This window comes from Rhinolophus sinicus, chromosome 16 (genome assembly GCF_057876585.1).
Source record: "Rhinolophus sinicus isolate RSI-liver-muscle chromosome 16, RSI-T2T, whole genome shotgun sequence".
In the NCBI taxonomy this organism is placed as follows: Eukaryota; Metazoa; Chordata; class Mammalia; order Chiroptera; family Rhinolophidae; genus Rhinolophus; species Rhinolophus sinicus.
Window position 1 is genome coordinate 1,197,967 of NC_142516.1, and position 24,531 is coordinate 1,222,497.

Genomic DNA, 24,531 nt, shown 5'->3' on the forward strand with positions numbered 1-24,531 from the left:
TTATTATTTCTGGTCAAAAGTTTTAAATCTGAATCTCAAGAACAATGAAAACTGTTTGAAAACATCTTCTTCAAACATCCTGGCTCAGCAGAGATGGGCGGGAGTGGCGAGCAGCGGGCACACACTCACCTGCACACAGGGGGCCAGGCAGGTGGGGCTGCTTCAGAAGTTTCAGGAAATCATATCCAACAACCAACTGCTTTATAAATACAAGCAGAGTTAAAAAAAAAGAAAGAAAGAAAAAGGAAACCCGCTTTCTCATTTTAAAACCCAGATGTCTTTACAAAAGGCTGCCAGAGGCGCAGGGCGGGGCAAGTCTGCGGGTGCTCAGACTCTGCCATGAGAGACCTGGGATGGCACTGGGCTTCAGAGACTGTCAGTCCCCTAACACCAATGAAAACAGGATTTGCCAACATGTTGATGTGGTGCAGCACGTGCCCCAGGTGGTGGGGAGCACACTAACTTTATCAAGGACACAAACATACAACTTCTCTGGCACTAGAATAATAACACTACAGAGAAAGTAGGAAAAGGGTAATTTATTAAAGAAAAGTCATGTGTGAGTTCCTCTACTTAGTCACGGGAACACTCGGGATTGAAACAGCCTCTTCCTAACAGCAAGTGGACTCTACAAGCAGCGCCTATGGGTCAATTCAAGTAGCGTTTCAAGAACCCAGAGGGAGCCCCTGGAGGGAGGCGCCCCTCCCTGTGCACAACCACGTGTTTGTAAACACTGTCGCAGGCTGGCTGGACGCCGGCACCCAAGTTTCTAAGCAGTAAGATTGAAGCATGAGAGCAGCCCAGCGCCCTGACAATCCAGGGCCGGGCTCTGAAGGCGGGGTCCGGGGACAGTCCCCCTACCCCAGGGGTCTCCCCACTCTCCCCACACTTGGTTGAAAATTAAGAAGTCCGCCCCCTCCCGACCAGGACCCACCCCCTCCTGGCCAGGCCGCTGGGGTGGCTCAGCAGCCAGGCACCGCCTACGTGCGGTTCAGGGTCTGGAAGATTCTGGAGATCTGCAGCATGACGGGCCCCGTCTCGGGGTCATTCATCCACTGGGTGCTGTTCAGTGGGTTTTCAAGCATGTCTTCAAATGCTGTGGGGAAAACAGAGCCAAGCTGAGTAACCGCTCCCTCCTCTCGCGCAAACACGCACTGGAGTAACCTTCCACAGGTTCTTAATGAAGACGGCCTGCCTAGGAAACCCAGGTCACGCAGAGATCCCTACTAACCACTACCCACAGTGTCTGGTCTGCTTATCAAACCAATAGGCTTGAAATCAGAAGACAGTGTCTCCATTCTGGTGGCGGGGGGACATGCCTCTGTGTGTTCCCTGGAACACCGATTCTGGAAAGCAATTTGGCAACAGCTATCAGGAATCTTAAGAACAGTCTCAGCCCGTGACTCAGTAATTCCACTTCCAGTCCTACCCTGACAGAAAAAAATCTGATGCAGAAAAGACTTACATATGAAGATAATGTTGCAAATTTGATAATGTCTAATTGGAAAAATCAAAATGTTCAATCTTAAGAACACGACTTTAAAAAAACAGCACATGAAAAATGTAACTGAGCAGTTCTTTAAAATGAAAACTGACTTTCCAGTTTTACAAAATTGTCCTCCCAGAAAACAGAGGTGCCTTACCAGCCAAACGCTCTCCAATCCACACAACATGGCTAGGAAGGAGAGCAGAGGCTGCAGGGCAGGTAGCCACGCTGCCATCTGGGACGAGGTCTCACACAGGCCCGGCACCTCAGCAAACTCTCAGCCATCCACAGGAAGCGGCCCCACGCTCACAGGCTTCAGGGGAGGCATTCAGTCAAGGGGTTCACAGCTACTCAGGGTCCCATGGACCGTGGCCCATTCTGCTTATGACCTGACAACCCTCCCAGCTCTGAGACAATCACCAGGGGTCCCCCTGATTAGAATCCTCTGAAAACCAGCTAAACATATCAGGAAGACAACTTGGCATCTAGGAGAATGAAATATAAAGTCCGGCCACATGGCAGGCAGATTACGGAGGTAAGAAGGGCAGTTTCATGAACAGTGCCAGGAAGCTCGTGTCCCATTTCCTCCCAGCACACAGCAAAATAATTCCAGAAGGAAGAAAGAGCTGAACGAAAAGACAAAAAAAGGAGTTAAATATGAAAATCCACACAGAAGAATATTTATCTGAGGAAGGACTTTCTTCTGCATGTGAATTAAAAAAAAAAAAAAAGTTCCATATAAAATGAAAGGGCAAATAAAAAGTTTGCAACATGCGACAAAGAGTAGAGTCCTAACACTGAAAGAGCTATTAACAAGGCTCAGATTAATATCGCAACTGAAATACGGACAACAGACAGAGTCAGTATATGACAGAAGAAATGCAAATAGCCGGCAGACACATACTCAACTTACTAAGAACAAAGGAACAGAAATGCAGTGACCAGGGCTGTCTGTGGAATGGGCGTGGACGAGAGTGTGGCACGGTGGGCAGGCACTCGCTGGCGGCTGCTTCCGCTATAAGATGGGACAGCAAGCTGCCAGGATGTTATCAACAGAGTCTAAAACGCTCCACACTGGGGCAGCCGGATGGCTCAGTTCATTAGAGCACGAGCTCTGAACAACAGGGTTGCTGGTTTGATTCCCACATGGGCCAGTGAGCCGCGCGCCCCCTGCAACTAGATTGAAGGACGACTTGGAGCTGATGGGCCCTGAAGAAACACACTGTTCCCCAATATTCCCCAATTAAAAAAGAAAAGGAATTAAAAAACAACAACAAAAAAAAAACTCTCTATACTGTTTGACTTGGCCTTTGACTTCAAATTATTTATCCTAGGAAATCCGAGCGGGACCCAAAGCAGTGGGCACAAAGTTTACTGCAGCCGCAGATTCAAAAGCAACAAAATGAAAATAATGTAAGTGACCAGAAATAAGGAAGTAGCATTTGTTAATTTGTGGCATAGCTACAGAATGAAATACCTGCACCCCCTAAAATCTCTTGTTTTCAAAACAGTAGAGACGAGGCAAGACACCCGATGTGATACGAAATAGGCAGCATGACACCGGACCTCGCTGTCACCACACCCGTCCCACAGAAATGGAAGGAAACCCACCAATGGCGACGTTAGAGGGACTGCGACGTGCTTCCTTATCCTTCCCTGCATGTCCCAAATGTTCTATAATGAGTATCTTACTTCATCTAAAACAATGACGGTGATGCAAAAAAACACACGTCAGAAATGTCCGAACATGAGCTGAGGGCAGCGTGTGGCCGCAGAGGCAGGGCCGTGGACCTCAGCACGGACAGGCCATTCTCTCTGGGTGAGTCTGAGACTGCGGGGGGCTGGGCACCAGGGCCGGCCGGGCGCAGGCAGCACTGCAGCATGGTGAGCGCCCCGAGCCCTACCTCCAGTGCAGTCCCGCCGTGTGGCAGCGACAGCGGCTCTCAGCTCAATTCCACCGACTAGGAGCCCCACCAAGTAGGCGGTATTCACTCTGCGTGGTTTGATCTGGAAACGCGAGGAAGGCTGGACGTTAACAAATGTAGACCCCATGATAATCTTGATAGATAAGGAAAAAGCAGTAAAACTGACACGCATTCGGGTCTCAAAACTCCCGGCATCTGAACTGGAGGAAATAGGGAACTTCCTTAATCTGACCAAATATATCTTCAAAAGATACAAAAAAAGCCTGCAGCTAATCGCAGTGTCCATGGTGAAGTACGGAGAGACAGCGCTTTAGCAGAGGCGCTGGGACAGTCCAGGCAGCGGGCCTGGAGAAGCAGGAGCGATGCTTCCAGGGGGAAGGGCTGCAGGGGCCTGGCCCAGAGCATGGGAATACACACACAGCAAGACACGGATGTCATCGAGGTTCGGAACTGGGTACAAAGGGAAACCTCACGCCAACACACGGCCAGGTAGATTACAGACTTAAATAAAGGTAGACGTCTTCTGACCCTGGGACCACAGGGTCACGTCATAAACACAGATACATTTAACTACATTAAAACACAGGGCTTCTGTTTAGCCATGTGAGCAAATAAAGAAGTCAGAAGCTGGAAAACAGTATTCACAATACAAACAACAGACAGGACCCGTGTCCAGCACAGGTGAGGAACTTACTGAATGAGGAAAACAAGCCAAGAGAAGGGGCCCAGAAGTGAGCCGAAGGCCTCCAGAGCTGAGGTCCTGGCAGTGCCGACCTTCTGGAAGGGCTGAGCCTTCAGATCGGGGCGGTGGCAAAGCACACCAACACCTGTGCCTGCGGGGCAGCACATGCCAGGGCCGCCGACCCTGGGGAGCGACAGGGCTGAGCGCTGCACCGGTCCTGACACAGGCTCTTCAGGCACACACTGGCCCCAGGGACGGGCCCAGAGGCCCTCGTGCGTGCAGCAGGGGACGGGCATGAGACGACCAGCTCGTACCCCTGGCCAGCAGAACGGAGGAGCTCAGTGAGCACTGCACAGCACCTCGGGCACAGAACCTGCCGAGGACGTGGCTCTGCCCACACAGAAGCAGGGTGGGTACGTCTGCACGCGCAGCCCTCCCAAGGACAGAAAGGAGTGAGAAACACCCGGATGGTGTCACGCGCAGGAGGGGCGCGGGGAGGGTGCCCAGGCTCCACAGGGCCTGGGACGCTCTGGGCTTAAAGACTGTTTTTTTAAGCTGAGTGGTAGCTACATGCTTATCAGTTTCATTATTACTCTTTAAAGTTTCAAAAGTTATATCTGCTTTTGTGCATATATTTCACAGGCCAAACAAAGGAAGAAGTCCTGACACGTGAGGGCCAGGCCCACTCAGGCCTCTGCTCGCCAGGTGCGGCCGCTCTCCTGGGCCATCATAATCCGCTGTATCTGGTTTGTCAAAGCTCGCATGGACCCATCCGCACAGGAGCTTGTCACACCACGAGCAGAACCTGGTTTCCTGCCTATAGTGACTCAGGCAGGAGCCATGCTGAGGCCGCCCCAGCGGGCAGGGACAGCTCCCAGGTGTGGCAACACCCGCATGTTGAGGGCGGGAAGGAGGCACACATACCTAGCAGTGTCTTAGGGTTGGTCAGGCCCAGCTGCACAACTGGGTTATCCAGGATGGCTTGAAACAGAGGGCTGTCGGGGTCGATGCCCTGGTCCAGCTCCTCGGGCGAGGGCTTCCGGTCTCCCAGCAGCCACTCGCACTGCAGAGGCAAGAAGACAGGCGGCCGTCAGTTCCTTCTGGACCCACCATCACCGTCAAACACTGCACAGAGAGCACCTGGCCAGCCCAGGGCTGCTCTAACTGGAAAGGACCTCAACACAAAAGCAAAGCAGGCTGGCCTCCGGTGCGGCCACATCAGGAAAGGCCAACCGAGAGAAGAAAGTGCCAACCTGGTTTTCTGAGCATTTCCCGGCACTGAGGTTCAATTTAACAGCTGCAACTTCTCCAATCACTGAACAGGGTGCCGCACGACCCGCCCAGAGTACTGGGAGAGGAATTAAGAGATGCATTAACCCGGGTTTTGTTCCAGGGAAGAGGCCTGGGTATGGCTGAGTCCCTGCGACAGCTCACCAGTGAGTCCCGAGACGTGTAGAGCACAGCCACACGTGTCTGTTTCATGTGACCACTGGCTCTATTGGCCGCAAGTGGACACTGCCATCAGCCCACCATCGGCCTCTCCTGGCAGCTCTCGTGAGCAGCCAGTGTGTATTCACAGAATGGGACTCAATCTCAATTTGTTAGAATCCGTCTAACGAATAAACAAATTACACGTTCATTGAATACGAACTCTTTTCGAAAGGCCGAGCCCAGAATTTTCTCAGCACTTAAAACATCTTCCCTATTGTTTCACTTTAAAAGCAACGGCGCGGCCACCCCCCATGCAGCCATCATCACATTGGTGACGTGAGGAACCTGCTGGCAAGCGGGGGATGGACTGGTGGGCCTGGTACTCACGGCTGCATTCTGCTGGTTGTTGTTCACTCGGAGGGCGTCGAGCACTTCCTTCTCGTCAAACCCCATCTCCATCAGGGAAATGACGGCCTGCGGGAGAGGCTGGGGTCACTCAGTGCTGCGTTCTGGGGACACGGCACAGACCTGTGCAGTCAGGCCGCAGCTCACGGACAGTGTCTCAGCAGAGGGATTTGAAAATAGTGCCACGGGACCATCTATTTCAAAACGGTCTCCTGACAGCTCCACTGGAACACTTCCTGGCTTTGTGAACCACAAAGGGCCTAGAGACGGGGTGCAGGGGCGCGCTGCACTTGGCAGGACCTGGCTGGTCGGGGCCGCACATTGATGGGGACACTGGCTGACCAAAGGGCTAGAGGTGGGCCAGGCTCACTTCAGGTCCCTGAAGTTTGTCCCCGTGTTGGGGGCTAGTACCGGCTTCACAACCACACGTGAGCTCATCCCAAAGGACCTTATTACCAGGACGACTGGCATTACAGAAAGGTCACAGACGCAAGTCCAATTCAAATGGAGACAAAGGAGCATAGCAATTTGTAAAGAAGGGGTTTTCTTCAGACTTTATCTTTAAAATCATGAAACTAAAATTAATTTTAAATGTCTGACATTGAACCAAATTTAAGCTTTTAGCATAAACATTTGCTAATTCTTGGAGGGGCCAATAGCCCAATGATCAATTTTTCTTTATTTTTGAGGGGGGTATGTATGTTTTCAAGACAAAAATCAAATAACAAGACAGTATGTCCTCGGCTTTGTTCTTAACATACAGTCCCTAAAAGGCTCAATTTTGTTTAAAAAAAAAAAAAAGGAAAGGCTTCATCAAATATTCAAGGACTTCTCTTAATTCTTTGAAGGTAAAATCATGCTCTTTTGAAGTCCCTAATGTCTTCTTTCTTTTCGACTTCCCACCATGGTTACCTGCTCTAATTCCGCTGACTCCTGAGGCCAGTGCTGTGGCGCCCCAGGCACGACAAACGCCACCTTCTGTGGGACACGCCTGCACTGGACTGTCAGCGGTTCAAAGAGGAGCTAACGGAAAGAAGTCAGCTGGGGAGCTACTCAGGAAAAAGCAAATGAAGCCCGTGGGGCCGGCGAGCTCGGAAGCCAGTATTCTCTACTTAAAATGGATTCCACGTCCTGACACTGGGGCTCCACCACTGAGTGCTGGGAGAAGAGCCCTCCACACCATGTTTTCATATCAAAGCCACAGAAAGTCACCTGGGATCCACTGCTAGATACAAGGATAGGATGGCTTCTTCCATTAGTCTCAATAAAAAGGATCCTCTCTCTGCATTTCTATCTCGGCCCAGGAAATGATGCCCCAATACTTCTGAGAGGTGACACCTGGCGACGTGCCCCCACCCTTCTTCCCAGCCGATGAGGAAAGGCCTTCTCATGGGGAGCACTGGACAATACTTCCGAGAGGTGACAGCTGGGAAGGAGCAGCAAAAAGCCCGTTTCGGTCGTGAGCCAAAGCCCTGCCCTCTCACCCACTCTTCCCAGGAACTAAGCTGGCATTTCAGTCCTTAGGACGACTCCCGACTGGCACAGAGTAGGAGAACGGCTGACGCCCTGGCCCCTGCAGCCTCAACACCTGTTTATGACGATTGTTAGGAAAGAAGACACCTGTGGGGTGTTTCTACCAGAGAGGAGAGGGAAGGCGGGGCAGCAGATGGGGATTTGGGAAAAGGGACATGTCCAGTAAGACCGTTGAGAACGACACCTGCATGAAAGGGTTAAGACGGAACCAAGCCTATGAAATGACCCGACACAGGCCTCACAGGACCACAGAGGAGACACGGGCCTGACAGCTGAGCACAAAGGGCTCCCAGAGAGCGGCCACCCAGGCCAAACAGGTCTCAGTGCTATACACGGACCTGGTCCCCTCACTTCCTTCTAGACCCAGACACCGTGGACTAAAATAAGACAGAAACACTTCTAAACACACAGCTGAACTCACCAGAAAGAAATATCTCCAAGTGAGAAAAACAAAGCAGGAAGAGCAAAATAGCAGGAGAAGAGGGTGTGTGGGGGCGGGGAGGGGCGTTAGCAGGGCCCGGGGCTGTGGTTTCACACAGCTAGGGAGTTGGAGCTTAAAGCAGGACCCTGAAAAGGCCTGCGTCCCAAGAGGAGAGGAGCTGGACACGGCACATGCCGCTGTAGGGGAGGCCGCCCAGGGCGGGGTCAGACGTCCTGGCCCACAACCCTGCCTGGTGATCCGCGTGGAAGCAGGTCCCTGAATGAGGTCCCACTCAACCCACAGGAGCACGGTCCCAGTCACAGGCGAACTGTGACAGACCCCACATGGACAGCTGCACCCTGGCAGTCAGAACACGTGGGGCCAGAGCTGACACATCCATGATGTGAAAGGCACAGAGCACGCTTCCAGTGGGAAAAGCATCCAAGAAGACATTAACACCTAATAAAGGAACAGACCAGGGAATGAAGGAGGGAGATGCAAAAACGTCAGAAAGGAGGGGACAGTGACGTGAAGAGGTGGCCATAGACGTGAGCATGTCAGCTGGCAGAGCACAGCCAGGCGTCCCGGGCCTTAGTTCCCCCAACCCTGCAGACCCACGGCTCCACCCACCTCCTCATCAGCAGGCAATCCCACACAGCGCCCCCAGCACCCCCACAGCTCACGGACTCATGTAACACGGACAGGAACCTAGTGTGAGTTTTTCAGCAGATGACGGATGCTGACTAGTCATTCAGAGGAAAATACAGCCACCTGGATTCAATGAGGACTTAAAACTGGACTTGGGAACTTCAGTCGGCCCCCAGGCCGCACCCAGCTTTCGTCCTCCGGGACCAGGGCTGGGGCCAGCTGTTCACAGTCAGAGACATGGCTGTCGCGGTGCAGCCTCACGTGGGGACAGCATCTCTACCTGGCCGGAGCCAGGTCCCCTGACACGTACCCGAGCGTCGGGCCGAAATTCCCTTTTCCGCCGGATCTTCTTGAAGATTTCTGTCAGCTCGTCTCTGGCCTCCTCGTCTCCCTCACTAGGCCCGGCAGCAGCTTCGGCTGAGGCCTCGGCCCCCGCCACTCCGGGTGAGGCTGGGCCTGGCAGGGGTGTGTCTACGGTGGGGTCCTCCGCGTGCTCAATCAACCACTCCATGGCTTGAGGTACCGACATGCTGAAAGGTAAGGACAGACGCTTTGCAGCGCTCCCAGCCACTCACCCAGAGCCCTTTATGTCCTTCACGTCCTCAGAAAAGCCACTCCCATTTCAAAGACTTCGCTAGCATGAGCTGCCCACCCTTGTAATGAAACTCTTAATACTCTTAATGTCTGGCACTCTGGCTCTCGCCCTAAACTACCCCAAGGTCATGGCCAGACCACAGATACCCCCTTTGTAAGCAAAGGGAACACAATATGCAAGGTACACAGGACTTGAGGACCGGAGCCAAAAAGAGGGTAGCCCACTGCCCGCTCTTTGGTTCATGGATTATTTCTTGGGTCTGTCCTGAGATGTAGAGACCAGCAAACTAAGGAAGAGCATTACAGACAACACAAGGCCACCTCTGGGTCGTTGGCGCCCCTGCTAGGAATGGGCTTCGATCTGCGTTCTCAAGACACGACGCCCGGGGAGCGTTTACACAGCCACCACTATGTCCTGTTGCCAGCGAGGGAGTTGATCTCAGTGTCCTGGACGCTCCGCCCCATATAGTGACTTCGAACAACTCACGCATACTAGACACGAGCCAGTCAGACAGGGAGGGAGGCTGCCGCCCGCGAGCGAGCCCCCGCAGACCAAGCCCCGAGGCCTGCGGCGAGGGGTTGGCTCCAACCTACTGGTTCAGCCGAAGGGCCTTCACGGCCCTGCTCTCCGGGAAGCCCATCTCCGTCAGCTGCCGCAGAGCCGCCTCGTCCACTCGCTCATCCTCGTCCTCGTCCAGCATCGCTGCAGGAGAGATGGCAGCCGGTGAGGGCCACAGCAGGCAGGGCCCGGCCCGCGAGGGCTGCTTCCTGGGGCCCCTTTGGAGCTCGAGCACCTCGGCTGAGCACCAAACATCTGTGGCAACTGAGCCTCCGACACCCTGAGATGTGACCCAGCTCTCCCGATACGAACAGGGATGAGGCACAAGCAGCTCACTGGGCATCCAAGTACAAAGTCATCTGGAGTTTCCCAGTTTCAGTGCCGAGGGCCGTGGAGCAAAGGGCAGGAGCCGCAGGGACTGACCCCCGAGGTGGGGTGACACGGGGTCTGCACGCGGGTCACGCCGCCCTCCAGGCTTACGCGTACCGTTCGCCTTCGTGAACAACTCGACAGCACCGGGGCTCAGCGCCAGCAGCTTCTGTGCCACCTCAATGAGAGACAGCAGGATCTTCCGGAGCTCCGTCTGGAACTGCAGGGAAGGAGCAAGGGGTCTCGTTTCACCAAATGCCCAACAAATTGACTTGGACCCGCAGCTACATGCCCATCCTAAACTCCAAAGGCGCGAGTCAGAATTGTTGCTTTTCACTGAGAAAAAGGGAGAGAGTGCAAGACACAACACACTCAGGAGGGCTGAGCAGCGGGCAGGAGGGAAGGCTCTGTGGGCACAGACAGCTGCTGACACAGAGAACACCCAGTGACATCGCTCGGCCCTTCAGCCAACAAGGCAAGCATCTGGCCCCCCCAATCGCTGAGGAAGCTGAGAGCCCTCCTTTGGCTTCAATGAGGTCAACAGGCTGGTCCCAGAGGCTGCACTGTCACCTGGCTGAAGGAAAGACCAGCACCAACAGTGTCTGCTGCAGTGACTCCACCTTCTCGACAAGAAGTCAGATGCCCTGTTGAATGGTCCCCAGCACAGGTGGGCCTGGGGACCTGCTGCCCCTCTCACTCACAATAAGCCTCAGCCACCGTGTGAGGACACCACACCAGGGCAAACGCACACAGGCTGGGGGGAGACAGTGCCAGAGCGCCGAAGCCCTGGTCCTCATGGAACTCTCTGGAAGAGCCCCCCAAAGAGGTCTGCTGCTAAAACGAACCAGGGCTGGGGTGGCATGTAGCCCAGATGGGCATGGGTGCAGGGGAGGCACCATCGCTTCCGCTCCCGCATGCACGGGTGCCCAGGCCTCCCCTGGAGCACTGCGCACGCGCTGCAGTTAGCTTAGAACTTTCCGATCCCAGCGAACTCAGTCCTATCAGGTTTCTATCTAAAAGTTTGGGCCAAACTCAGGACAAAACTGACATTTTCCCCAAAGCAGCTATGCTTTCAATCCCGCCTCAGATGTCTTTTTAAACCTCTTACTTCAAAATAACTCTAGGTTTACAGAAAAGTAGCAACAGGTACACAGTTCCTGAAGCACTTCAGCCAGCTTCCGCAGCACTCATGCGAACTGCTGCGGCCCCCACGCGCGGCGACACCCCCAGGCCCCTGGCAGCACTCACGTCTCTCATGCTGGTCTGGACCACGGCCCGGTCCATGTTGCAGGAGGGCAGGCTGGCAGTAGCTCGGACGATCGCGTCTCTATCTGGGGCCTTCTGTTCTTGTTTTTTCTTCACATCAAAGTAATTAGAGAGTCAGAAATGAATATAAGAACAATACAGGCAAGATCACGTCAGCTGAACAGCTCTAACCCGGAAAGACGCGCTGGGAGGGTTCTGGAGGCTTCTGAGCATGCCCTTGGGAACAGGAGACATGATGCTCAGAACACAAGCCCTGCCTCCGTAACTAGACTGTGGCAGTGCAGGACAGGAGAGGACGGACAGTGTGTCTGGGGCCACAGAATGGCCATCACATGAGCTGGGGCTGGGCTGGGCGTGGCCCTCACAGGAAGCACAGACACCTGCAGCAAGGCCTGGCCACTGGGAACACCCCCCACCTCAAGCGACAGTAAAGGAATAAAGATGGCAGAAACTCATGAGAAGAAACAGGATGGGAGAGGAAACAAGCCAGAAGAGATGGCGGCTAGTTCCCAGAAAATGGACAGCAAGTGGAGATGGCGTGGCTACGATAGAAGACCAAGAGCCTGCGGAGCAGCCCGGCCTGGGGTCCGGCCCAGGCCGAGGGAAGCGCCTGGCCGGGGGAGGACAGCGGTGCTCCTGTACCACCTGCTTAGCCGGCAATTACCACGGAAAGAGCGAACTTGAGAAGCCAGGAAGCCCAGACTAGGCAGAGGGAGAGATGCCATCCCAACCCTCAGATCGAGACCCAGCCACCGTGCTACCTGGCTTCAAGGACGCTGGGCAGGAGGGATGCAGCTGTGGGGCGGGAGGGGCACAGGGGCTGGGTCTCCGCCCCCGTGAAGCCACAGCAGGCACAACCCCGAGGTAGAGAGCGGCCCATGAGCCGTCCCATCCTTCTTAGGGGGATGGACAACAGCCAAGGAGAGTCAGCGGTGTGGGGAAGGCCTCCAACATGAAGACAGGTACCAAAATAAAAACGGGTAAAAGAAAGAAGCGTGAAAGAGAACGCAGGGAAGAGCGTTTAGCAACCAGGAAACACCGCTGCACTGAGAGACACGACACAACAGGACGCCATCAAGATAATCTGAGAATAAGAGTCCAGTTGGAAAACATAAAAATATTACTGCCAGATAAAAAAGGCTGGAGAAGAGTGAGAAGACGAAGCCCAGGAAATCTCTCAGAAGCAGGTCCAACGTCCAACTAACAGGCGTTCCAGAGACAGGGAAACAGGGAAGTTATCCCAACATCCAGAAAAACTTCTGGAACTCAACACCGTGAATCTCCAGCGTCAATGTGCCAGGCACGGCCAAGGGGACATTTCAGAGCATCAGGGGAACCTGGACGATGCCCGATGGGGTGGGGGCGGGGAACAAGGGTCAGAGCCCATGGCCCCCACCTGCACATGGAACCACCGCATCTGTCACATGTGGCACAACGGCCGGTGTGCACTCAACAGCCCTGAATGCTGGAATACAGGGCCTCAAGGCTGCCTTCCCTTCCTGGACGCTAGAGGAAGCCAGGCTCCACCATACCAAGGAGACAAGTCAGGAGCAAGACGCTCGCATCGCAGTGGGCAGGGTTCCAGATGGCCCCCAGCTCCTGGCCCAGCAGTCATCCCTGCACAATGACTGGGCCTGTGAACAGGATGGATGCACTCTGGGGTTAGGTCGGGTCACGTGGCACAGCCCAAAAGGACGTGACCCTTGGTGGGCCTGGCCTAACCAGGCTAGCCCTTAAAAAGGCCGAGGTTCTTTCTGGCCGGAGGGATTCCACACGAGCCAGTCTGGCTCTGAAGACACAGGCGCCCATGTGGCAAGGACTACAGCAGCCCCAGGAGCTGAGAGCAGCCCCCGCCCGCTGACAGCCAGTAGGAACACGGGACCTCAGCCCTTCCACTGCAGGACTGCACTCTGCCTTAGCAGATCCAGCCACAGAGCGTCCAGGGAGGGACGCCAACCCGCTGTCATCTGATCTCACTTCTGAGACCCTGAGAGGGGCCCAGCTGAGCCACCCAGACTGCGGAGCTATAGACTGGGCGCTGGGTGCTGCTGTAAGCTGGCAGGCCTGTGGCAGTGTGCTCGGCGGCACCAGGAAACGTACACAGACCTAGAGGATTTCCAGGCTCTGACATGCGGGTGCAGCGGGAAAGCCCGGGCCACATTGCAGGCCTGGATGCAACTGATGCCGACGGACGCAGCCAAGGAGCTGGAGGGGGTCTCCCGGGAAGTGGGGACTGGCAGGTGGCCTCGCACCCGTGACCCCGTTTTCAGAGGAGCTTACCAATTCTGGTGAAGAATTTGAAACAATCAGTGATTAGCCTACAGAAAACAAAACGACGAGGCAACTACTGACTCTAGACAAAAGAAAGCTGTGTGAAGAAAGGCTAATCTGAGCACACTTCGCTCAGAGTGAAAACAACATTGATATAATAATACTAATGGTAACGAAACCTTCCCCAGCCAGCAGTGTGAGACATCACTCATGGGAGGAGAGACAGAGGGAAGGCTGGGGCAGGGGCGACACCGAGATGGTCAAGAGGCAGCCGAGGGCGTCTAACCCTGACCGTCCAATCCGAAACCAAGGAGAGAATTAGTGAAGCAACAGTGCAGAGGTGCACAGGGTTGCCCTCAGGGAGCCTGACTCAGGTGGGCAGGGAGACCACTCATTTGCATTCAAAGATTTACAGCATTACTTGACTTTTTAAATGCCTGTGTTACTTTCACTTAAAAACAAATAGTAACTCACAAACATAGGCATTAACATCGTACAATGTTCATTCTGCAAATGTGTGCAGAGAAAAGGGGGGCTGCCGAGTAAGGTCCACAGTACCCTGCAGGTTACAGAGCCCTGGCGGCGGTGGGGACCCTGCCGTCAATATTAAAACTGGAACTTGAGAACGGTGACTGACCCGGCTGCTCTCAGAAGCGTGCCTGACTCAGGGACAGGCAGAGGCAGGCCCGGGTCTGTCTTCTGGAGATGGGGCGAGCAGTTGGGCTGGGGCCAGGTGTGGCCGCAGATAAGGAGGGCAACCGAAGCCCAAAGGCACCCCTCCCTCACCACCTGTCCCAGTGGACACCCTAAAACAGCTCCTTCCACTATCAGCCCCATGGCCTGGCCTGCTTCCTCTGGGGTGAACGCCCTCCCAGCAGTTCAGAGCACGAGCAAGAAGCTGTCCCCTAGAGATAAGTAAGGGGAAATTGTAACCTGAACATGGCTGCCCCTTTAGAACAGCACACGTTGCATGTGGGCGCAGGCCTGAGACCGGATGGAAGAGCAGAAAAGGGCCAGTGGACAGAATGAAGCTTCCAGTGGGCGGGGGGCTCTGCTTCCAGAGGACGAGCTGCTGGGCAGCCCCTGCTCGGTTCTAAGGCACCTGCCTTAGAGAGGACACGCAGAGGAACCCAAACTCCAAGGACATCTAGCTGCCGTGCAAGACGCAGACAAAACAGGCGGCCTGGCTTCCCCAGGACTCACTCCCAGGTGAGGGTGAGTGCGCCCTTCGCTGCCCCCTCTGCACTCATGTTCCTTGTTTGTTTGGGGGGGGTTCTTCAGGAACTTTCTGAGCTTTCTGTCAGGGCTGTTTCGGGGGCTTGAGGAGCGAAGGCATGCACACACACAGGCACGTGTGAGGGCAGCACTCACTCGACACCTCAGCCTGCCTCGAGAAAGTGCCAGCATGCCTCTTCCCTCCCTTCCCCTGCCCTCCCCTCCCTCCCTTCTCCTCTCCCGGCCTGAAAGCAGAGCCAGGTTTCCCTGTGCTGGTCACATGACCAGCAGCCAGAACAGGCGTCAGTCACTCAGCTCAGCCACGACAGAAAAGCCCTTATGGTCCTGTTAACTATGGGACTGGGCTGGCTCTGTGAACACTGAGCACACGCGTCTTCCTAACGGTCTCCAGCCGGGGCTTTTACTAACAAGGACCTCCAATCCCAGAGGTTGAGACTTACCTTTTCTTCTGCTGAGACGTCAGCCATCTTAGGGAGCGGAGATGGAGCACGCTTTTTGATCAGCAACAAGACATCTAGGAGAAACACGTGTCCATCAAGCGAGATGACCCAAGCACAGAAAACCGAGTGTCTACACAAGCCCATCCTTCCCTCAGTTTTCATGTCTGCACACCCCAGGCTCACATACAGGCTCGGGCTTGGCAAGAACCCGGCTGTGGGCCACCACCGGTGACCGGTAGCCCAGGAGGCACACACAGCCCGGCTGTGACAACCACGCAGAGAACTGGTGGAAATGCTGCAAACTGTTCTCATTGCAATGGGCTCTGTTTGGAAGTCGGTGAGGTGAGGTCAGCCACAGAGCACGATGCCCCCTGCCCCCCCAACCCCACCCCTGTTCTAAGCTTGACAATCACACTCGACAGAGGTCTGTAAACTACACTCCCAGTATTTTCAAATCTGATTTAAGGGAATCCAGAATCAAAATCTTCTTTTGAATGGCACACAGAAAACCAGGGTTTTCTCCCTGAAGGCCTCCGAACACAAAGCCACGAGCGGTAGATGGAGACGTGTAGTAGAACACCTTCCGAAAACCTGACCCAGCCGCCACCCGCGCACTTCTGGGCCGGGGTGAAACTCGCAGCAGCTCTGGAGACCTCGTTTTGCTTTGACACAGAATGAAAACTAAAGCTCACATCTGGGTTCCCAGAGTCATGCTGCTGCCCAGTTTCAGCCGCTTCCACCTGTATTATGTCATGCACACTGTGCTTTTCGTAAGGGAGAATAAAGTCATTTTAGTGGACCGGTTTTCTTGCTGGGATCCAAAGCGAACACTGACTCAACACTACGGGGGGCCTTTCCCCAGGCCCCCTCCCACTGCAGCCGGCCACGGGGGTGCTCTTACCTTGGTCTTGGATGTTCTCTTCCAAGATGGTTTTGGTATCACTCAGCACCCTCTCGGAGGCTGCGTGTATTAATTTGTGATGGGTTACACTTTTGGGGTCTTCTAAGCTGCCATGAGCACACTGGGAAAAAGAATCAAATATTTGAAGATAAAAATAAAGTGTAATACTTACACGTAGCACCCGGCACCCCAAGCCACACCAGGAATTTACTGGTTTTTCTTACCAGCTAAGAAATGAAAGCATAAATAAATCAAAGAACCCCTGTCAACGGTAGAAGCCAAATGAAATGCCAAACCCCCAGGCCAGAGATCTGCTCGCCAGCCCACTGAGGACGCCTGAAATAGGGTGACAGCCTGCCATGAAATACCCTTGCTGTGACTAGTGGCAACCTGAATGGCTTCCTGAGTCTGGAAAGATCTGGAGAATAATTTTAAAATGAAAAGAGCAGGTCCGTTGTGTCCTGAAACTGCAAAGTTCTACGTGTGATTTGTATGCTAGTTTTCCTCAGTAGTTCCACCGAAAGGGAGCAGAGAGGCAGCAAAGAGAGAAGGCCGCTCCGGAGAGAGCAACGCCTGGGGGCCTGACCACTTAAATGCCCACAAAACCCTGAGAAGACACTCCTGGAGTCACCTCAGCTCCTGGCTCACCGGGCGACGGCCACAGACACCCCAAAGCAAGGTGCAGATGCTGTTGGGGGGCCCTCCCAGGGAGTTCCAAGGGGGTTGTCGGGCACCTCACTGACGAGGGCCCCAGACACCCCGGAACACAGCAGGGGGACAGGACGCACCAAAGTCCTCCCCCACGCGTGGACGGCACGAGGGGCAGCAGTGAGGGGCAGGACCAAACCAGCAGTCACCCTCCAGTGCGCACACGGCAGCGCGCCCTCCTTGCGCCCCGAATGCACCCATCCCCAGGTCCCTGCCGAGCCGTTCACGCAGCGAGCCGCTCACCTGTGCCAGCAGCGCGGCACACCGCACCTGCCTGCTGTGGCACCCATCACCCTCGACAACAGCACCCACCTGATGGACTGCAGCCCCTCCCATGAGCCAGCGTCAGTGGAGCAGGTGGGCACGCGGGGCAACTCAGACGAGACCCACAGACACTTCTGCAGCCAGGGCTGACTGACGCCGTTGGGCTCTGAACACTCCCTTGGCCCCGGGGCTTCCTGAGGTCAGATGCTGGAATAACGGAAGCCCAGGAAAGCAACAGCCTGGGACACACTCCCTGGGCGCTCTGAGCACCTGCTACCCACACAGCCGTGGGTGGGAGCAGTGTCCAGGCTGGAGGGCGGCTGCGGCCACACTCGGGATGGCCCCCAGCCCCAGGGTCCTCATGTTAAGCAGGGCAGACCCCATGGGCAGCTTCACCACCTCCCTTGGTCACCACGGAGGCTTGGACAGCAGCACACACAACTGCTTGCCAGAAAAGAAAAACCTCAGCACGTACCCCACCTCTCAGCCCTGGCATTTTAATAACAACTATTAGGTTGGTGCAAAAGAAATTGCAGTTTAAAAGGTTAAAAATAATTATAAAAACCGCAACTACTTTTGCACCAACCTAATAGAATTTTCAGTAATCTAACAGGAAACAGGAAAAAAGGATGGTGGACACTTCAGGGGCCGTCGTACATGCCCACAAAACTGGCAGGTGGGGCGGGGGCGGAGGGGGGAATCCAGCCAGTAGTAAGATACACTTTCACCATTTATGACAGAGCAGAGAAACACCCACCTCTTCCCTTGAATTTGACAATGGCTCTGCTCCCAGAAATACTGGGTATGTTTCTTCTAATTCCAAAATGTGCAGGCTAGTTGATTTGACAAGTTCAGAACACAGTCTAGGAAGCACGATTTTCCAAAACAATCCTCACACTGGTTCCTGAAAGTACTACTCCGGCTCGGCTTGTCACCAGCTGCCAGGAGGAAAATGTGCCCATGAGTCACCACAGGACACAGGGCTCTCACTCAGTCTCTTTGTTTTCAGGAGAAACAGGCAGGAGCAAGGCAGGGTGCGGGGCCAAACGCCCACAAGGCCCAGGGCCAGGGCAGGGAGGCTCTGACGCCTGCTGAACCTGCTTCCTCCCCAGAATGGAGCTGGAGTTTCTCTGACACCTGATGTAATTTGTCATCCGAAGCCACACATTCATGTGACCTAAGAAATGCTCACAGCCACACTAGCAGATACCATGCCACGTACTGGCAATGGCGTAACAGTTTACCAGACACAGAAAACACCCCACCACATCACAGGTGTCATTTTCTTAAAATCACTGACCTCCTCTTAACCTCACAACCTTCCTCCACTCCCAGGCCAAGAAGGCTGGCGACCACCATGTGGATCTCCGTTCATATGAAACCAGAGACAACCCGCGACTTTAAGAGTTACGGTAAGAAAAGGCCCCTTTAATAAAGCAATACCCTCCCAGGAGTACTGTGGGGGGAAAGAAACCCTCACGGGTGGGTGAGGGGAGAGAGGAAGGAAGAAAACGAGAGCATTTCAGCAAGCCCCAGGGGACACCTGGGAGGAGGAGCGTGAGCTGACACACAGGCCGGACAGCATGACATTCCGGGACTGGTTTCCAGGGCGACATTCAAGCACACAACTTGAGAATTCCCTTTCTACCTAATGCCTGACTGGCTCAAGAGGCAGCGGCGGTGCCTCCAGAGCGCACGGGCACGGCAGGGGCACACTTTCCGAGGCTCAGCTCTCAGGCCCCTGCTTATGTCGGCTCTCTGGGTGTGAAACCCCCTGGGCTGGACCCTCCACGCCTGGAGAGACTGCAGAGGGGAATGAAATCTCGTTTTAAAGTAGGACAGTGTCCCCAGATCCCAAGCAATACATCTCAATACTGACTGGAAAAATAAACATCAGGAATCAAATAATCGGCATCCTGTTGAAACTGGCTGCCTAATTAACCCCAAGCACTCCTGAAATTCATTAGCAAGCATCTGTGCATCAAATAGGTCTCATTTCCTGTTCCTCTTCATAAAGGAATATTCTACCATGTTTCCCCGAAAATAAAACTGGGTTTTATGTTGTTATGTTCCAAAAAATGCATTAGGGCTTATGGTCAGGGGATGTCATCCTGGAAAATCATGCTAGGGCGTATTTTCCGGTTAGGTCTTATTTTCGGGGGAAATAGTTCTGTAAATCTGTACCACTAATGAGTTAAACGAAATGCCACCCGATTTACCATCTGACTTCTCCCTGCCTGCCTCAGAAGGTGACAGGCCGTGTCAGCCAAGACAGACTGGCTTAACCCAGGCTTCTGGTTTCTGCCATTAACCCACACATTTGTCTTGGGCCCACTCAGAGCCGGGTCCCCAGGGAGCTTCCTTCCTGGGTGGCGGAGGACACAGCATCTCGCTGCCTGGCTCGCACAGTCCAGACACCCATGGAACCCCGAGCCTTCCAGCCTAGTGTTGTCCTGGCGGTTATCTAAAGGGCGAAGCCCCACCAACGGGGTCCGAAGGAAAATGAGAAAGCGGCCAGACATCCCTGCCTCTCAGGGTGTGAGCAGGGAGCCCCTCCTCCTGGATGTGCATCCCTGGGGCCAAGACAGCGCTGCTTTTCATACCCAGCGTGTTTGGGGGCTGCCTCGTACACCTACAGGCCACCTTCACAGAACCCCAGTCACGGAGGTGACTCGCAAGTATCTCTGTGGGTAGTTACTGTGACTGCACGTTTATCCTCAGTTGTAGTTTAACAAAAAAACCTCGTCACAAGTATAGATATGGACCTTATCACAAGGAATCCACACTAAAAGCGGAGGCCTCCTTTAACCTAAATTCTGACAAGGAAACAAGACTTCATGCTAAGTACAGAGTTTCTTTAGGCAGCCAGGGGACAGACATGTCAGCCTGCCTTTCTGAGTGGAGACGTTGACAGAAGTAAAGCTATCACGAACTAGGTCCAAAATTGAGCAGCCTGAGGAGCTAAATAACTACAAGACTATTTCACGTGAAAAACCCTTAAAAAGTGCTCTCTCAGCGCGGAGACCCTCCTCCCTGGACCTACCCGCTTAATTTAAAGGCCACGGGAAAGCAGAGGCTCTATTTTAAGGGACTCCATCTAGGAGGCACACGTGGCCAGAGCCAGGTCCCGGCCCGCACGCCAGCCCGCAAGAAACGGCTCCAAGGAGCAGGCTCCGCCGGGAAGGGCAAGGGACTTCCCACCGTGGGCCCCTTCGTGCTCGGGCGCTGATTCCCAGCTCCTGGGGCCGCTGCAAAGAAGCCAATGCCCTCACCCCAATAGCAAGTCAGCACAAATGCTCGAAAACCACGAGGCCCTGCTCCCCGCGGCGACTTCGCCCCTCCGAGCCTCAGTTTCCCGATCTGCCCCGACCTCTCCGGTTGTATAAGTCAAACGAGAGGGTTGAATGTAAAGCGCTCAGCCCGGTGCCGCTCGGGGAGGAACGCTGAGGGGTCGGCGAGAGAGGGCGGCAGAGAAAAGGGGCGGGAGGCGCCGTCCGCCCCGCGGCCGAGGGAGGGCGGGAGGGCGGGAGGGAGGCGCAGAGGCCTGGAGCCTCGGCCGGCCCTGCTTACGTGCTTGAGGCAGCGTTCCTTGAGCTGCTCTACCGAGGTGTCCTCGGTCGCCTCCTCCAGCCACTCGACGCCGTCGGACGCGCAGACGTGCAGCCGCAGCACCTTGCCCGCGAAAATCTTCTCCTCTTGCACGAACATCGCACCGCCGCCGCCGCCCGCCCGGGCCTACGCCCGCCGCCGGGGCCCTGAAGGTCACCGGGCAGGGCGGGCGGGGCGGGGGCGGGGCCAGGCCGCCCGCGCGCTCGCTCGCGGGCCGCCGCCGCCCCGCCCCGGGTCCGTCGGCCGGCCGCCTGTCACTCGCAGCGGCCTGAGCAGCCGCCTTGCTCCGCGGCCAAGCTGCCGGGAAGTGCGTCACAGGACGCGCCCGGGACTCGCCGGGAGATGTGGTTCTTCGGCGGTCGCCGCGCCGGAAGTGCGTCACAGCGTGCGCCCGGAGCTTGCTGGGAGGCGTAGTTCTTTTGCCGCGCCCTCCCTCCCGCACCTTCCTGCGCTTTGCAACTCAGGGCCTGTAGCTGGGACCGTTGAGCGTGCTGGCCCGTATTGAGATAGGCCCCAAGTGTGAAATACACACCGGATCTCCGAGAGTTAGCAACAAAAAATAATGTAAAGTACATCAATAATATCAGTATACTGATTACATGTGGAAATAATAGTTTGGTTGCATTGGGTTAAGCAAAGTATATTGAAAGTGTTTTCACCTGTTTCTTTTTGCTTTTCAAAGAGGTGGTTACCAGAGAATCTTAAATTGTATATGTAACTGCTATTGTGCTTCCTTTGGAACGAATTGCTCTTGAACAGAGTTTCTCCAGGTGTGGTCCCCAGACCAGCAGCCACACCTGGGAACTGGTCAGCAGTGTGAGGGGCTCCTGCCCAGCCTGACCCTCTTCTACCAGGGCCTCAACTGGGGCTGCAGAGCCGCTGACATACACTCAGGCGTGCTTCTGGACACCTGTAGGAAAGGAAGCCCCCCAGGGACGCAGCACACTCCTTCCTGGGGCGTGACAAAACTCTGTGCTGCAGTTTGGGCCAGCCCTGGACTAGGTGGGTGAACTACACTCACTCATTCATTCACACAAAAAACCTTTCCTGAGCAGAGATGAGTGCCACCCAGTTCTCCAGGCTGGTGGTCTAAGTAGGAAGACAGGTCCCAGCATCCATCGTCTCCAGGTGTCACTCCACACCAGTTCGTACACACGTTGTCAGTTTTCCCATGTGATCATTCAACTGCGTCTGAATTCAGCTTGTCAGTCTAGTGTTTACTAATTACCTCCATGAGCCAGACCTGCCACTCACTGAGCATATACTGGTGATTGAGGCTGGAGACCAGGGTGCAGTCCTGTGGGTGGTGTTCTGTGCGGGAGACAGAAGTGCAGACTGTTACACAGTCTACATGACAGGAGACCCGGGGCAAGCAGGGTAAATAAGAACAAAATCAAGAATGACATGAATGCTCCCAGCGTGGGTGACAGGGCACACAGGGGCCACCACCTAAAGGAGGAGGAAGAGTAGGTGGTGTGGGAAGTGTGTGAGCTCAGCCTTGCACGTGATAACTTGGGTGCGTAGAGGGACATCCAAGCGGATGTTGCCAGGAGGCGCTTGAATGTACAGGGCTCAAGTCCAGCATTGCTGGCAGGGCCCACCCTGGCCCTGGCTCCTGCCTGGCACCGACAGTCTTTAGAAAGAGCCTGAGCTGCCCTGGGTGGTGGCAGCCAAGGGAATGACCCGCCCCTCTTCCCATGGTCTCCCCACTCTCACTGAGTTCCACCTGGATTCAGTCCCTGGTCCCCAAGAAGCCATCAGCCAGGCTGGGAAGGCTGGGGAGGGTCTCCCGGCAAAGAGGACTCCAAGTCTGGCCCAGAGGGATGCCCACCCAGGCTCTCCTCGCCCACAGAAAGGCCAACCACTGTGAGGCCCCAAACCCTCCAATGGTGGTGCCTCAAGGCAGCCACAAGAGGGCGGGGGCGAGCTGTGGTCCTGCCTGGGTGGGAGGGTGACTGGGAAGGAGCGGGGTGACCAGGCAGCAGCGGGCTAAACTCAACCACGTCAGGGCCCCTGCTGGGACCCTGACACGCGGTGCACGTGTGCTGAACTCCAAGGACATAGCAGCCCATCCAGCACCTCCAAGGAAAGGTAATGGGAAGGGGCAGCGAAGGGTAACTAGGAGCCCACCAGGCAGCAACGTGGGGAGGGGGAACTGAGCTCTCCAACAAGAGGAAACAGCCCCCCCCATGCCTGTGGGTGCACTGGGGAACCCAGTCTGAAAACCACAGCTCTGGCCCCACCCCTGCAGCGGAAGACCGCAGGCCCAGAGAGAGGAGGGACAGTACCTTGTCACTTACCCCGTTCCCAGAAAAAGCCAGCAGCAGGCTTCTCAGCTGGTTCCTGCTCCCCCATTCCCTCATCTGGCTTCCAGTAGCACCTCCCAAAGGTCACCAATTGAAGGAGTGTCCTGGTGTGGCCGGAATAAAGTCTCACAAGCCAGGGGGCTTCCAACAACAGAAATTTACTGTCTCTGGGTTCTGGAGACCACAAGTCTGAGACCCAGATGTCATCAGAGCTGGCTCTCCAGGAGGCCGTGAGGGAGGATGTGTCCCAGGCCTCTCCCAGCTCTCCATGTCACCAGAAACCCTCAGTGTCCCTTGGCTTAGAGACACCTCCCTCCGATGGCTGCCTCACCTTCCTTGGCCTTCTCCCTGTGTTCCAGTCGCCCTCTTTGTGCCTCTGTCCTCCCCTCTTCTTAGAGAACATCAGTCATTGGATCGAGGGCCGTCGTAATCCAGGATCTCGAGATCCTGAACTAATTACATCTGCAAAGACCTGATTTCCAAAGAAAGTCGTTCTGAGCTTCCTGGTGGACAGAAGTTTGGGGGGAACCCTACTCAGCCCCCAGCTGAAGGGTCACGGGTATTTATTTGGTGGGAGGCTGGTGGGATGTGGCCTTGTCCTCTGGGCTCTGAGTGGAGGTCAGTGCCAAATGCCCGCCGTGTGTGGGGCTGGGACAGGGAGCTGACCACGGGAGCCCGGGGAAATGCGAGTGGTCCCAAGGTTAATTATTACATTAAAAATGCACCCGCGAAGGGGCCCCAAAACAAGAAAGTGTTCATCACTCGTTTCCTCCGAGTGACAAGTCCATTTCCCTAAATTCTTCCGCTACTGACTTAACCAAATGGTAATCTCCTGGCTGCTGCCACTTCTTGTGAAGTCACAGCTCATGAATATTCTGTCACTGCAATTTGCTTTTTAAGAGGACTGACTTATTATTGCATTTTTAAGTTTGCTGTCATGAATAGTAATTTTCCAGGCCCCAAAATGATGAAACGGTGGTGACTGTTCTGGTCAGCCAGACAGTTCCAGGGAGCCAGTCGCTGCCCTGCAGCGAGTGGAGTGGGGGTGCCAGGCTTTCCCACTACACCCCAGGGTCAGCCCAAGGAACAAGGTTGAGTGAGCCATCTGGGTGCTGTGCCCTGGCCCCTCCCCTTGGCGCCTTGGCCCCTGTGTCTCTGCAGTCTGCAGGTTGGGTCACAACATCACCATCTCAGCGGGAGCGTCCCTGCATCGCCAGGCCCACCGACCACCCCTCCACCAGGTTTGAGTTCGGGTCACTCTTAGTGCCCCCCAGACTCAGGGCCGTGGGGGCCAGAGCCCAGGGCTTCCCATCTCCCCCATTTGCTCTGCCCTCCCTTCCACCCCAGGTCTTCTTGCTTCCAGGACCTCAGCCTCTAATACAGGGCTCATGGGCGAGCAGGTGACAGCCAAGGTTTTGTTCATTATGAATGAACGAATTCATACCAGAGGGCCCGTGACACAGGCTCATGCTGGAAA

At 55.0% G+C, this 24,531-nt stretch overlaps 1 protein-coding gene across 2 annotated transcripts; it reads right to left on the reverse strand.

Annotated features, from left to right (window-relative positions):
• Positions 1-519: 519 nt before the first annotated feature.
• UBAC1 (UBA domain containing 1) lies at positions 520-20,982 on the reverse strand. Of its 2 annotated transcripts, XM_019756776.3 has the most exons (11): positions 20,710-20,982; positions 16,168-16,288; positions 15,267-15,340; positions 11,302-11,409; positions 10,171-10,273; positions 9,720-9,828; positions 8,842-9,061; positions 5,912-5,998; positions 5,018-5,156; positions 3,391-3,493; positions 520-1,096 (listed from the first exon to the last, which is right to left on the reverse strand). In XM_019756776.3, the coding sequence occupies exons 1-10, from the start codon at positions 20,845-20,847 to the stop codon at positions 3,435-3,437; spliced, it is 1,158 nt and encodes a 385-aa protein (XP_019612335.3). In that variant the 5' UTR covers positions 20,848-20,982; the 3' UTR covers positions 520-1,096; positions 3,391-3,434. The 2 variants fall into 2 exon arrangements, with proteins under 2 accessions (XP_019612335.3, XP_019612334.3); XM_019756775.3 differs by lacking the exon at positions 3,391-3,493 and having other exon boundaries at positions 20,710-20,981.
• Between the last annotated feature and the right edge of the window lie 3,549 nt (positions 20,983-24,531).

Coding starts and splice junctions, on each gene's coding strand:
- UBAC1 (XM_019756775.3), bottom strand. CDS start 20,847: ATGTTCGTGCAAGAGGAGAAGATTTTCGCGGGCAAGGTGCTGCGGCTG. Junction 15,341..16,167: donor AGAGAACATCCAAGACCAAG/GTAAGAGCACCC, acceptor TGTTTCTCCTAG/ATGTCTTGTTGCTGATCAAA. Junction 5,999..8,841: donor AATTTCGGCCCGACGCTCGG/GTACGTGTCAGG, acceptor CCTCTCCCGCAG/GCCGTCATTTCCCTGATGGA.